This window comes from Pseudonaja textilis, chromosome 1 (assembly GCF_049901715.1).
Source record: "Pseudonaja textilis isolate UNSWEBS1 chromosome 1, rPseTex1.2, whole genome shotgun sequence".
NCBI classification, from domain to species: domain Eukaryota; kingdom Metazoa; phylum Chordata; class Lepidosauria; order Squamata; family Elapidae; genus Pseudonaja; species Pseudonaja textilis.
The window spans coordinates 229303926-229319127 of NC_141990.1; the positions used below are offsets into that span (position 1 = coordinate 229303926).

The following is a 15202-nucleotide window of genomic DNA, read 5'->3' on the forward strand; positions in this document are numbered from 1 at the left end:
TCAAAAGCTTTTAATTATCCAGAAATCTTTATTATCCCTTTGACTTTTTATTTTCAGCATTAAATGCCTATTGATGTCAAAGTGGATTTTTTTCCAATTTCTTACTTAAGGCTCTTAGCTGTCAGTATAGGAAAAGGAGAAAAAAAAACACCAAATCTTTTCCCTTTTCTCTCTCCTTCTCAGCTTAAAAATCTTCTTAGGGAACAATGTTATTGTTTTTTAATAGTTTCAATTCCAGGATACCTTATTTGTTGCTTTTGCTGTTTGACCCGGTCAACCAAAACTTTCTCCTCTTATCTTCCTCCTGCACATTCTTTTCCGGTTGAGTTCTTCTTTGTGGTGGCCATTTCTGACCACTGCTGCAACCGCCTTCGGGAAAGGGAGTAATGGCAAGCTGGGGAGGAGAGATGCGGCTCTCCTCAACCCTGCAGGCAGTCTCCCCCTCTTCACCACCTCTACGGGGTGGCTTAGCCCTGAAGCCAGCCGGCTCGGGGCGCTCCAGCGGTGAGTATGGATCGAAGCCTCGCAGAGACGAGATTTCGGTCTGTCGCTGAAGAAGCTCAAACCGGAAATCCAGGAGCAAGTTTTCAAAGGTGTTTTATAGCCTTTCCATCATTAATAGCAATAGCACTTACTTATATACCGCTTCACAGTGCTTTACAGCTCTGTCTAAGCGGTTTACAGAGTCAGCATATTGCCCCCAACAATCAGGGTCCTCATTTTACCGACCTCGGAAGCATAGAAGACTGAGTCAACCTTGAGCCGATCAGGATCAAACTCCTGGCAATGGGCAAAGTTAACCTGCAATACTGCATTGTAACTACTGCACCACCACAACTCTTAATGAGTAAATGATTCCTTATTTCTGTTCCTTGAAATGATTTGATACAATCCTAACTTGAGAGCTTGTTACATTTTGGTTCTGTGTTTTTCATTTTTCTGGAAACTGTTGTTTTAAATGGAAGGGTCTAACTTTTGAACATTTGGCATTGTTTGACCAAGGGATATACATGAGCTGTACAGCATTTCTCCTAGTGCTAGTGTTTTCAAACTGATGGGGAGAGAGTAGTTATTTTCTGCAGACTGCCTTGCAGATGATTAGCTTGGGACATTGCCCACATTGAGGGATACAGTTCGATGCAGGTCATTCCAATTTTTAATAAAAAATCTGTATGAAAATTCTTCACCTCAGACCAAGGGCAGATGGAGATTTACTTTCTAAACTTCATGAAAAGACCCAGAAGTCTCTCTGTTCTTCTTTTTTCTTAATGTTTAATGCCCAAGATGCTTACCACAGCATGGGGTTCTTTGAAAAGGAAAGCCTTTGTACCTACTTCTTCCTTGAATAGCCCTGTGATCATGTAAAGGAAAAAGGATAAGAACAAAGAATCTAAGCTTGATGTAAACAGAAAATCCAAAGATAACCTGGCAACAGAAACAGGCTATTTAAGGCAGTTTAAAAGAAAGAAAAAATCAGAGATTAACCAAAAAATTTTTTTAAAGGTTTTCTATAGAGCATTTCAGTCAAAAAGCAGTATAATGCACTGTATTCATAAAAGAAAGATGGCCCTGAATGTATGATTTAACAATGAGGAAGAATTATAAGCAATTGGAATGCATTCATAGAGAAGACAATTCATCCATGGACCCTAAATGTTTCTCTAGAGTTCTCACTCTCAGTGAATCTCTTTGTCAAAAGTTATCTGCCTCCATTCAGTGAACATAAGATGATCCCTCCACTTTGTAGATAATTATTTGGAAAGGGGGCTCATATTCATTTTTGTTAGATTTGGTTAAATGCTAGTAGAGTAGTAGAGAATTAAAAACTAATGAATCACTATGGGAAGTGAAATAAAGGGACTAGAAAACAATATCAGAAGAGAGTTCAAGCATCAACTGAAAATCTGTTTTTCAAAGACGATTCATTAGATCCTTTTGTAGAATTGGTCTGATAAGGAAAAGGAACTTTAAATTTATTTAAGCATCTGTATAAAGTAGTGGTTGATCAATTCCTTCCCATTTCCCTTTTCAAGACCAGAGATTTTTGATACCTTTATTTACCTTCCTTAAGCAACTAAAGTTTCAGAAGTGCTAGTTTGAACTGTTTCCAGAAATACTTGTCTTTCAAATGATATAATTCAGACAAACACTTGTTGAAGTAAAGAAATGGTGCAAAGTGGCCATTTTGTTTTTTTCTGAGGGTTTTTTTTTTGTGGTGGGAGTGGCGTGTTTCTGAAAAAGTGTAAACTAAGAATGTAAAGAGTTATCAATCAAGTACTTTCTGAGTATCTGAACCCTGTTATTTCGAATGAAGATACCAGGGATTAAATATGGCTTCTCTAAGTTGATTGTGACACATTTGGGCAGATCTTTGAGGTCAGTTATATCATAGCTTCCTGTGGTTTTGGAGTAAACTACCTATAATGCTCCTGTTCTTAGCAAGTTCTGGGTAGCCCAATATTGTTGCTATTAGAAAAATGTCCATCATTTCTGCAAAGATAGTGCCACAGCTAAGTCAGCAAGCCTCAGCTAAAGTTAGTAAGTGTCCATCTTATATTTTGGGAGGCTGCGCCTTGTTTTTCCATGTAGAGTCTTCTTGTTTTTTTCCCAGGGCTTAAGAAGCCCTAATTTACAAAATTATCAAACTTCATTCAACTCTGGGGAGTTTGTATTGTTATTAAAATGAATAACACACTGCATTGTTTGAGTTTCTTAGCTGGTTCAAAGCAGTCTTCTGGCTCCCTGGATGGAAGATGGGTATGGTTTCCATGGCAGCAGCAGCAACATGCAGTGCACCAAGCCAACAAGGAGGATTTTAGGAGACTTCTGCTCTCACCAATCAGAACTGACAGGCAGCAGTGCTACCATGGCAGGAACTCTGCTGTAGCTGCAGCTCATCTATCTCCCCTGTGTCAGCTGGGGGCAGTCATCTATTATAGCTAGAATTACTGACAGCATCCTCTTTGCCTTTGTTCTAATTCTTCTTTTTATTCCTTCTATGCTTTATCTCCTTCATAGCAAAGATAGCTTTCTGAATGCTTGAAGTTTTTCCACAGATCCTTCAGTACTGCTCTGTATTTGAAATTTAAAAGCTATAGTCAAAGTTATGCATATGTGATTTAGAAATACATACAGGGTTTGGGTCAAAACTTGCCTTCTGAATGAATGAAGAAAGTCCAGTTTTATTTGCATAAGCAAAAACAGAAGACATGTTCAAAGTTGTCAGGATTGCATTTTAATTATTTGTTTGTTTATTTGTTACCCATCTTGCTGCAAGGTGACACTGAGCAGCTAAAAGCCTACAAAGAGGCAAAGTGTTGAATATATAGGATCAATGACTAAGCAAAGTATTTAGGATAGAATAGAATAGAATAGAATAGAACAGAATAGAATAGAATAGAATAGAATAGAATAGAATAGAATAGAATAGAATACTTTATTGGCCAAATGTGACTGGACACACAAGGAATTTGTCTTGGTGTAAATACTCTTAGTATACATAAAAGAACAGATACATTCATTAAGAATCAATCTCCAATATTAGATTCCTCAGCAACCTTTATAGGTTACGTGCTTCTGCACATAAGAGAGCAGGCATGTGAGCAAATATTGCTATTCAATCTTTAGCATTTATTCAGCCCATTTCAAGCATTCCCAATATTTCTACAATAACCCTTCAAGGCAGACCTTATAGCTTAAATTATAGGGATAAAAAAAACCTGAGGCTGGAAATTGAGGCTTTCAAAAGGACATTTGCTAAGTTTAGGGCTGAGATAAAAACCACTGTCATTTTGATCCCAGCTGATAACACTTAATCCTTGCACTACTACATCTCCATTTTATCTTCTGTTACATCCACTATTTCTAAGCCCATGAAAATACAAATAGGTATGACAAGCTTATGCAAGTTGATGAATTGCAGCATTTTTCTCTGAAAATTGAAAACATGGATGTACTTTAAATTTAAGAAAAGGAATGACCCTTTGAGCTCTTTCCTATTAGGCTGTAGGGAACTGTGGTATTATTCATTATTCCTGTGATGATACTGTTGCTTCGATACCTCTGTGTAAAGAGAAACTGAAGTGTAGCCAATAGGACTCCTATTCTGCAGCCTTTCTCTATTCCTGGGAACACACAAGGTCTCTTATTGGACAGTCCGTGTGGAACAGGGTCAATGGCAGCTTATAAGCCACGGTGGCACAGTGGTGAGAGTGCAGTACTGCAGGCTACTTCTGCTGACTGCCGGCTGACTGCAGTTTGGCACCTCAAATCTCACCAGGGCTCAAGGTTGACTCAGGCTTCTATCCTTCTGAGGTGGGTAAAATGAAAACCCAAATTGTTGGAGGCAAGATGCTGACTCTGAAAACAGCTTAGGGAGGGCTGTAAAGCACTGTAAAGCGATATATAAGTCTAAGTGCTATTGCTATTATTTCATCAGCTTCATAAATTCCTTCCCCCACCTCTTCGGTCTCTAGTCTGTGCTACCAAAGAGAATTCCTTCAGGTACTGTAAAGCTGCGGATATAACCTCTTCTCCTTTTTTTCTCTTCCCACCTAGTGTCCTTTCCTCCAGACGCTACTACTTTGAGCTCCTCCATAAGCAAGATGACCGTGGATCAGATCATGTGGAAGTGGGTGTAAGTAAATCCCTACAGATTATTTTCCCCATCAGGTACAACCATCTATTAAGAAAATCAAATAGCTTTTAAAAATAGCAATAACTCTGACTTCCAGCTTTTTGTTTATTGGCTCAAAATATTGTCATTGAATACATATTTATATCCTACAAAACTGCCCTGGCCCCCAAAGCATTTCTGGCAGAATATTAACAGGACTTTCATTAATGAAGGCTATTGGAGGTACGAGTTGAAAAACAGCCTGTCCATGTTTATCTGATCAATGTTTATCAGATAAGACAAGCATAAGGAAGTATTTTTATCCCTTAACTCCCTTAATTGGGTCTATAGTGAAACAACGTATAAGGGAGAAAGAGATAAGTCCCATCTTCTCATGCTTGTAATGGAGATCCCGCTCCTTCAAATTAATTGCAGTCTTCTCTGGGGGAAATGGAGAGAGTGAGAAAGAGTTCCTAGCTGCTAATTTCTTAAACACATTTTTCGCAAGATAAAGTGTCTAAAAAAAAAAAACAGGCTTATTTTCTTGCCTCTTAATCGAGCTGTATTCCTTTTGTATAAGGCTACCCTGCATTGCAGGCTGCTGAAGGTGAAATATTAGTCTTTTTAAAAAGAGGCTCCATTTCTAAATTAAAAAGAAGAATAGGCACTCAGTGTAAATGCTCTTCCCTCCCAGGGATTGCCTGTACCTACTGTGAAGTCTTTCTCAGAGGATTTTGGATCATCCTGGAAGGTGTTACACCCAGAGAACAGGCAATGGGGAAGATGCTCCATGGGATTATCTTTGGTTTAACATCATATATACCATCCTTTGGCTGCTCCAAAAGCTGAAAAGCACCTGGGCCTGTAAAACTATTGTGAGGTGACTTGCCTGGATCAATGTTAAATTTGACAAATGAACAGCATATGCCCTATCTAAAAGCAAGCATGTAAAACAAGCAGATAAACTCGGACACATTAATGCTTTTGATACTTTTCCACAGCGTCCAAATGCTTGTCAATTATTCTCAAGGTGTCCTCCCAGGATTAAACATGGCCGCATGAAATATTGAACCTATAAGAGCAGGAAAGGGAAATAGATTTTTTGAAAGGGAGAACTCAAAATAACTGGAATTGCTTTGTGTTCAGATATTTCAAATGGAAGCATCACAAGCAGGGCAATAACTCTCAGTCCAGCTCTAGGAATATTATCAGTGACCTTCAATACCAGTTCTCTGAATAATCCAGGGTCTATTTCTCATGTATGAACTCTATTTAGGGGATTCTCGGACACATATTATTTTAAGGTATTCCCTAGAGGGAGTTGAAATTTTGTTGAAATGATGCTGCCCTTACCCTAAAGGCAGTGTTATTCTGAAACCATTTGCCATATCCAGAACAGTTTTGCAATTGTTTGTCATTCATTTTGTTTTCAAAAAGTGAACGAATAATATTGAAACCATAAAATTGTAGGCGGCTGTCGTACCCACTTTCCTATATTAATATTCGTATAGCTATTTAGAATACTATATGTAATATTTGCATTTTGAAATACAAAAGATGAGTTTTTATGACAGGCAGAAGATGGGAAACAATTACTTTTTAGTACATTTATAGAAACACTTAGCTTACATTCTTTGAAAGGAAATAACACATTCAACAAAAGGATAAAAGATTTGACTGCAAGTCAAAAAGCACTGAGACATCACCCAAGAAAATAGTATTGCTTTTTCTTATAATGCTTGGGTCATTTGGGGGTAGGAAGAAGATCCATGTTTGGCTCTGGAGATATAGATTTATGCCAATGCTCATATGCCATAAAGCTCCGGTGAAATTGGATTTGCACTTGTTTTTAGTGAAGAATTGCAGCCATTATATTATCTGATGTTCCTTTCATAATACAGTACCATGGAGACAAACATTAGGTTAGATGATTGAAACATTCATGGTTTCTGAAATGGAATGTATACATTTGTGTGTGTGTGAATGTTCCCTTACATTAGTTATTAAGTAGTTGATCTTATTTTGTTGTTGGCTTGAAAGAAATACAAACCAGTCCTGGATCCCTAGGAAAACTGTAGTTTTAGAATTGCTGACTCTTAATTATATTAATGTTGTATGTTTGGATAGATATTTACATTTGGTACAATTGTATTCACATCTAATCAATTTTATTCACCTCTGATCATGTTTGCATTATATTTTATGTATTGTACGTATGTGATATAAATACATAGTTTCAGCGGTAAACTTTATTACTTATGAATATAAATGCATGCAAATTGAAGGACTTCTTCTGTTTCTTTCAGTGGCGAATTTTCCTTCCCAGCTTCAAGTTTGAAGTCATTGATTCCCCATACATCTCACTCTATACAGGTAAAGATTCTCTGAAGCCCTAGAAAACCAATTCCCTCTGCGTACTAATAAATAGGATTGCAGTGTTTATGGTTAATGAGGACAGTATGCAAAAAAAGTGAAGGGCCATCTATATGTACTGCCTAAAAGACCTTGTATTCTGATTTTTTTTTTCTTGTATTGTACCCTTGTATGCCAATTTTGTGATATATAGCATCATTGTGATGGGTGGGAGGATCATCTTTTCAGTATAATTAGTGTTAAGAAATGTTGATCAGCACAGGATAGACAAAATCCCAGAGAAACTATGAATAAGGATCCCTTTTTTAAGGCAGATCTTCCATCAGACAATAGAGAAGAAGGCATAAAAACTCTGAACATTGTTTAGCAGTCTAAGGATCATCTTTCAACTTTATTGGATTTATTATTTTTATATGTCATGTAAAGCCTGCCCTATGTGTTCAAGCTTTGTTGATTAAATATTGTGATTCCCCCCCCCCCAAATTACATTATATTTTGTTACTTTCTAAAACTGCTAGTCAGTTTGATTAATTTTGTTGTTTGCTGTTTGTGTTATTGCTTGATTTTGTTAGTTTATTTTTCTCCGATCTTTTATCATTTTTAATTGTGTAACCGCTGTGTTTTTATTACCATTTCATAATACTGCTTTTTATGGAATATGTAAATTGCAAGAGAGGCCTCAAGGTGGAATAGAATTCTTCTAGTAAATTAATTGAATAAATTTTTCCTGAACTTTTTCCTTCATAGTCATTTTTCTCAAAACTTTATCGGCTCTGTTATTAATACTGTGTGAAATGTTGACTTCCCTTCTCTGCTGAGCTATCAGCTTGCACTGTAGCCCTTTTTCCAGTCAGCCTTCTAAAATTACATCTTTGAAAAGCCCTTCTACAAATTAGTTCTAGAGAAGGAAAAAGTGGTTGATTGTCTTTCCTACAAACTTTAGATGATGAGACTAACTCCCTTATGGGTAACTGGACAAACAAAAATGGGATGGAAAGATATTTCACTTTTCCTTTTGTAAGACAAAGGCAAAATATTAATTTGAAGGGTATACATTATCTAAAGTTATTTAATTAACCTTGCATTCAATCAGTCTTCAATTTCTTTTGATAAACCTCTGATAATATCTTCTGAACCTAGTATAAAATAGTTGGACCACTGCTCCCTGTGTGGGGATTAAATTGAGGATTTCTGAGGTCAGAAGCTGAGAAGCCCAAGGCACATAGTTGTCAAACTGCAGGAAGGGCAGGAGAAAAGTCCTGGAATTAAACCACAGTGGGTATGATAAGGAACTGCATCTTCATGTTGATTGAGGGCAATCAACTGTTCTAATAATGTCTTTCTAATATGCAGCGGAGACTAATATCTAACCATGCCGTGTCATGTGTCTGAGACTCTTTCGCTGAGTCTAATTTACATTAAGCTGTGTCAACTCAAATGTCTAGAATCACTGCTGGTCTCTTGTCTATGAATCTGGCAGCATGCTTATGAAGCTGTGAGTACGCTCCATAAAATAATACCAGATGGATCAAGCATTTGAGCTATGAAAGGCATTTACTTGCTGTCTTTCACAAATAAAAAGGCACTGTAAAACAACATGAAACGTTGATGCTTCACATAAAAGGAAAAGTGTGTACGTGCAATATCTCTCGGGGAGCAGTATATATAAATAAAATACTTTCTAGGAGTATCAAAAGCTTCTAGGCACTTCTTTGGTCCGTGGGCAAAAAGAGAAGAGGCTAGCATGAAAGCCCCTCCCCCCTTCCCAGCAAATGTCCATCAGATTATGCTTCCTAAAGTGAATTATGAACAGCTGTCTTGTAAGCAAGGATGGATAGTGCCAGTTTTAATTAAATCCATAGATCTTCCACTTCCTGCTCATAACTTGGTCTGGCAGCAGGAGGTGCTTGACGAATAGATTTCTGCCTGGCACTCAATACACAAGGTGCCTGTAATTAAGTATCCAGCAGAAGGTATAGATAAAGCAGAGGGCTTTTGTAAGAAGTACAGGGGCATTACTGGTGCACAAGAGATCATGGCAATTGGGGTATTGGCAGAAGTGCCTGCAAGATAGATGGGCTGTGAGGGAAGGTTTTCTTCTGGAGACATCAGTCACTGAGAATTTTCACTTCTGTCCTCTGGTCTATGGCTACCACTCAATGAAAAGTTATTTTCTTGGTAACTCATTCTTTGCCTGAAATCCCTTCCTTTGTCAAAAGAAGAAAAAAAAAGTTAATAAAACAGGAATGGTTGCATATGGACCTGTAAGAGATGGGGAGGAAGAGAGTAAAATATTATCATTTAATATTTAATATATTTTTAACCATTACACAGATTATCACTGACATAATTTTTGCATTTGATCATTCTTCAGCTGTGTCCAGGGATGACTAAAATAAGCTTTTGTGTAGATGTATTCTGTACAGGGAATTCATGCAATTCTCACTGCAGATTTTATTGTATTTGTATTGCGTTTTTCAAAATTTATGAAGCAGTTTAGGGATAACAACAGCAATAATGCAAAAATTAAGCCCAATTGCAAAAATGGAATCAACAACTCGCATTAAAATCAACAAGCAGCACATCAGTCAGTAACTTCAAAGACAATTAGAACAAATGGGAGGTTATATTTCCCAAAGCAGACTATAATAAGGAAGGCTGTACCTCATTACTCTATATTATTAGAGAAGTGCCTATCTAATAAACTTTTCCAGTCTATCTCATAGTATGGAGAAGGGCAAGGATCTTGCTACCTAAAAACCAGATTAGTAACAATACAATTCTTGATAGACCAGTATCACTTCCTGCCTTTAGGTTGTCTTAGTTGAAAGTAGTAGTAACTTTCAAGGAAGGCAAATCTCATGTAGGAGATTTGCTTTGGAAAACCCTAAAGCATTTAATAACAATAGCTATATTTAGTTATGTAATTTAGCTTTCACATACAGACAAGTGGATGAATACTGTGGATGTTATCACAGACTTCGCTGCTATTCAGCATCTGGAATTACTCTCCTTGAGGGTGGAGTATGACCACGGATAGCAGTCAACTCCTTCTACTCTGCCCATCTCCTCAAGCAACTTCTGTCTGGCTATTTATCCCTGTCTGTTTTTCCTTTTGCAGCATTACCTGTTTAACCTTCTTAGTCTGTCTATTTGTTTTTCCCGATCATTTTTTCTTAAAAAATAATGCTTGCTGAAAGAAAAAAACCCCAAGGTTGAATTTTAGCACTCATTATTATTTGCAAAGCTTTGATCAAAAAGAGTCTATAAACACTTTAGAAAGAAAACAGTCAGCAAGCATGTATGGAAAAAGGCAAGACAACATGACAAAACTATGTTGTAGTTAATATGTACCAGCTATTCAAGAGAGATGGGAAAGTTAGTGAAGCAATTGAAGTGCAGACTAAGTGACAGGCACTCTTGTCCTTCTGGTATTGTGCTTTCCTTAACATCTCATTACATCTTTAGTGTAACTGAAGATAACTAGAGGAAAGGTCTGCCCTCATATATATATATATATCAAATTTAAAATCTATGGGTAATTATGATACTATTTAGAAGAGGGGTCTCCAACCTTACCAACTTTAAGGCTTGTGGATTTCAACTCCCAGAATTCCTCAGCCAGCTGCTGGTTGAGGAATTCTGGGAGTTGAAGTCCACAAGTCTTAAAGTTGCTAAGGTTGGAGAGCCCTGATTTAGAACATATTAAAATGTTATCCTCATATTTCTATTTTATACAGCTAAACAAGGACAAATTAATTGTCATGGCACAAAAACACAAATAAAAGTGTCCTTTTATCAAGCCCAACACAACTAGGCAAGATCAATGAAACAGAAACTGTGCAGATTTCAGTGAAGTATCTTTAATGTTAGTCCACAGTAACTACAGAAAGTTGGACATTATATGAAAAAAATCCTGCCTCCATCTGTTTATTGAGACAGAATCTCTTCACGTTATTCGAAATACTTGTAAAAATCCATGCCAACTTGGCTATATTGTGATTTATGAGATAAGATACCAGTGAATTTGTCTTCTATCTTTTGATAATGTCTACTCACTTTTATATTTCTTTTCCTCCCACACCCATTCCCAATATTTCATATCTTTATATTGACATTTCTGGTCAATCTTTTTACCTATTCTGAAATCTAATAATACAGATAGTAATTTCCAGCTGTAAGTTAATGCAAGCTGTATTGTCTCAGAGGCAAACTTGAAAACAAGTAAAATATTATTACCACTGCTTATTTTTAGTGCGATCCAAACATACGGATGATTGATTTGGTCCTGAATTCTCAACGTTCCTTCCTATCCTGCTGGGTTGAAAAATGGTGTCGCCACATGAAATTAGAACTGAGCGAGGCATGGGACTCAGTTCACACAGGAATCTAGCCAGAAGACGGTCTCCTATTTTTCTGCAGCTGTAGAGGTTTCTTAGTATTAATCTGGACGAAAACCTTTGCGAAACAGATATGACCATAACATCTATGGGGCATCTTTTTATAAGGAAGAGTCAAGTGACCTCTATTTTTCAGGGCTTCAAAATATATGGACTTGTTCTGACCCAGCCTTTGCAGAAGCGAGAAACAGACTCCCCACAAAGAAAAACCCCTCTTTATTTACACATTGGGAATTAACTGCATTCACCAACTGAAAGTCCAGGCAAGTGTCCTATAAGAAATTAACTGAAACAATAGTCCTTATCAGCTCATTATGATAAATGCAAGGCTGTGAGCTCCCAGGCTGCAAATTAAGTCAGTTCAAACAGAGAAATAGACAAGCCTCAATTCTGGCAAGACAGTCTTTGTTCCATGAAACACACAAGGAGCAAACTTTCCAGAAATGCGAATGGTTGTCTGTGACAACCACCCCTCCTCTTTCCTCCTATTTATTTCCCAGCCAGGGAGGGGCCATTCAGCATCCATGTTTGTTTTGCTTCCAGAGCCAGCTCATTGTCCTCCATTGAAATAAAAGAAATAAAAGTTAAAATAAGCAAAAAAATAGTAAGAGAATACCTGCCTGATCTTGATAAAAACAAATCACCAGGGCCTGATGGATTACATCCCAGAGTTTTAAAGGAGCTGGCAGAGGTCATCTCAGAACCACTACACCATATCTTTCAAAAATCCTGGAGCACCAGAGAACTACCAGAGGACTGGAAAAGAGCTGATGTGGTTCCCATCTTCAAAAAAGGGAAAAAAACAGACCCAGGAAACTATAGACCAATCAGCTTAATATCAATACCTGGGAAGATACTGGAAAAGATAATAAAAAAACAGATCTGCCAACATCTAGAAACAAGTAAAGTAATAATTAGCAGAGAGCACGGGTTTGTTAAAAACAGATCATGTCAAACCAATCTTATTTCATTCTTCAACACAGTGACTAAATTAATAGACCAGCAAAATACTGTGGACATAATATATTTAGATTTCAGCAAGGCATTCGATAAAGTAGACCACAACCTACTTCTTAGTAAGCTGGAAAAAAGTGGAATAGATAGCACCACCACTAGATGGATTCGCAACTGGCTGGCAAACCGAACTCAATGAGTAGTCCTTAATGGGTCTAAGTCTACATGGAGGGAAGTAAGCAGTGAGGTGCCACAAGGTTCCGTCTTAGGCCCAGTACTCTTCAATATCTTCATTAATGACTTAGATGAGGGAATAGAAGGGGAACTTACCAAATTTGCAGATGATACTAAGCTGGCAGGAATAGCTAACACCCAAGAAGATAGGCTCAAGATCCAGATGGATCTTGACAGACTACAACACTGGGCCATATCTAATAAAATGAAATTCAATATAGAGAAAAGTAAAGTCCTACACTTAGGCAAGAAAAACCAAAAGTACACATATAGACTGGGTGAAACCAGGCTCAATAGCAGTAACTGTGAGAGGGATGTTGGAGTCTTAGTGGACAACCAGCTAAATATGAGCAAGCAGTGTGCAGCCGCCGCCAAAAAAGCTAATGCAATCCTAAGTTGTATTAACAGAGGGATAAAGTCAAGATCAAGGGAAGTACTAATACTACTCTATAAAGCCTTAGTAAGACCACACCTAGAGTACTGCATCCAGTTTTGGTCACCACACTATAAAAAAGATGTTGAGACTCTAGAAATAGTACAGAGAAGAGCAACCAGGATGATTGGGGGACTGGAGGCTAAAACATACAATGAACGGTTGCAGGAACTGGGCTTGGCTAGTCTAGAAAAGAGAAGGACCAGGGGAGACATGATAGCGGTATTCCAATATTTGAGGGGCTGCCACAGGGAGGAAGGAGTCAAGCTATTTTCTCAGGCCAGACAAGGAATAATGGATGGAAACTGAACAAGGAGAGATTTAACCTGGAAACGAGGAGAAATTTTCTGACAGTGAGAACAATCAACCAATGGAACAGCTTGCCCTCAGAAGTTGTGGGAGCGCCATGAGTTGAGACTTTCAAGAAGAGATTGGACTGCCATTTGTCAGAAATAGTGTAAGGTCTCCCGCTAGATGACCTACAAGATCCCTTCCAACTCTGATTATCTGTAAATTGTTCACCTCTCCTATCTGCTCTGTGCATACACACATCTGGAACAGGCCCCAGCTGTTCCTCCTCCTTACTAATCTCTGAGTCCAAAGGCAGCTGCCTCTCTGGCTGGGAAATGCCGGAAGACCCTGGCTCTATTTCTGTGTCCTGAACATCCATCAGAGCCTTCCCCAGGCTCCAGAACTGGCCCAAGTTCTCCCCCAACCTCCTCATTGTCCGGGGCTGCTGCCAGCTCTGTTGGCAGCTGGCGGACCACAACAGGACTTTGCTCTTTGATGATAGCCCTGAAATTCCCAATGTGATTTTTATTTTTGTGTCATTAACAGTTTGTGATACTGTACAGCAATTTAGGTCATTGCCCCAAAGGGGAAAATTAAATTCATATTTCTGCACTCTTTGCCTGGTGGAAGGCCTGGAAACTAGAGACACACATTAGGCATTCAAATTGAATTCACATTCAATCCAGAGAATTAGATTGGGGTTACTTTCATGTTATGAAAGTGTAGTTTCTCACTATAGCTAGGAAATCTTTAATAAAGGCAAGTGCTGAAAGCTTTCAGAATTGTTTTCCATAATATCATGATGCATAGTTTTTTTAAATTTTTGTTTTGTTTAATATGGCATTGTGCTGTCAAAGTTAGTGCCTTGGCAGTAATTAGCAAAAAAAAGCAAACATTTTCAGAAATAAGCTGAATTAGCCAAATAATTGTGGTCCTGTTTAGAATTACTTGAAGATCCTACTCTCTGGCTCTTGTAGCTGGCCATCCACTGGATCTTATTCATTAATATATCATATTGGTAACCAGGCAACCAGTTCTCAGGCCTCTCACCTTCTCTTTGTGTGGTTGAAACAGTAATGAGTGAATCAGACTCCTTTCAGTCTAGATATGATAACACAAATGCCCATCCTATCCTGCTTTCTTATGAGTCTGAAAATACTCTGAGGCTTGTTTAGAATACATATTTTAAGCTGATTTTTCTCCAAATTATTATTTTGAAGTGCCCCTCCCCCTTTTAAAGTATTTTCTGATACGCCTTTTGAACTGAATATTGTGGTGGCTCATTTAAGGAATCTGAAGAGGTACAGGCCAGGACTGTTCACAACAAAATGCCCACCATTCATTCTTCAAGCCCCCACCCTAAGTGCCAGCCTGCAATGGGACAACTCACTGCAGCCAGCTCACCATGGCCAACTTACCGTGGGCCAACTTGCCATGGATTTGCTGTAGGACAATTCAACAATTCAATTTAATTATTTAAAATATTTTTTTAAAAAATTGTTGTCATTCAAATTTAAATTGTCCCTCTTTTGACATCCTTTCTTTAATTATTCTATTCAACTATTTCTTCGATATTAATGTAACTCTTGTCCTGTGGCAAGTTGGCCATGTCTGTAGTGAGTGAACCATGGCGAGCTGTCGTAGACCCATGCCAGCCAATCATTTTAAAGACTCAGCTCAATTTCATAAGCCCCTTTGTCAGCAAAAGCCTTTCTCTTCCATGTGCCCAGCTATGGATCAGCAGCCAAGCCGCCTTAGTTTCTGATGCCATGGAATTTTTATGAGTAACAGACTTTCCTTGTACAGAAGCACAATATAAGATGGTGAAAAGGAGACGACCTTAAACCGCATATGTTTTGCAGTTCTGACAGAATATTTCTAGGAAAATCAATCTTCTGTTAG

The 15202-nt window shown here is 38.0% G+C and overlaps 2 protein-coding genes across 4 annotated transcripts in view; one reads left to right on the top strand and one right to left on the bottom strand.

Moving 5' to 3' along the window:
• The window catches only part of LOC113440202 (NACHT, LRR and PYD domains-containing protein 12), a 432514-nt gene that overhangs the window by 353512 nt on the left and 63800 nt on the right, over window positions 1-15202 (bottom strand). The window lies entirely within an intron of this gene.
• The window catches only part of B4GALNT4 (beta-1,4-N-acetyl-galactosaminyltransferase 4), a 193978-nt gene that overhangs the window by 153257 nt on the left and 25519 nt on the right, over window positions 1-15202 (top strand). For all 3 annotated transcript variants that reach the window (XM_087919432.1, XM_087919418.1, XM_026706455.2), the window contains exons 8-9: window positions 4558-4636; window positions 6922-6988. In XM_087919432.1, the coding sequence (XP_087775558.1) occupies window positions 4558-4636; window positions 6922-6988 (146 nt within the window). The remainder of the gene's footprint in view (window positions 1-4557; window positions 4637-6921; window positions 6989-15202) is intronic.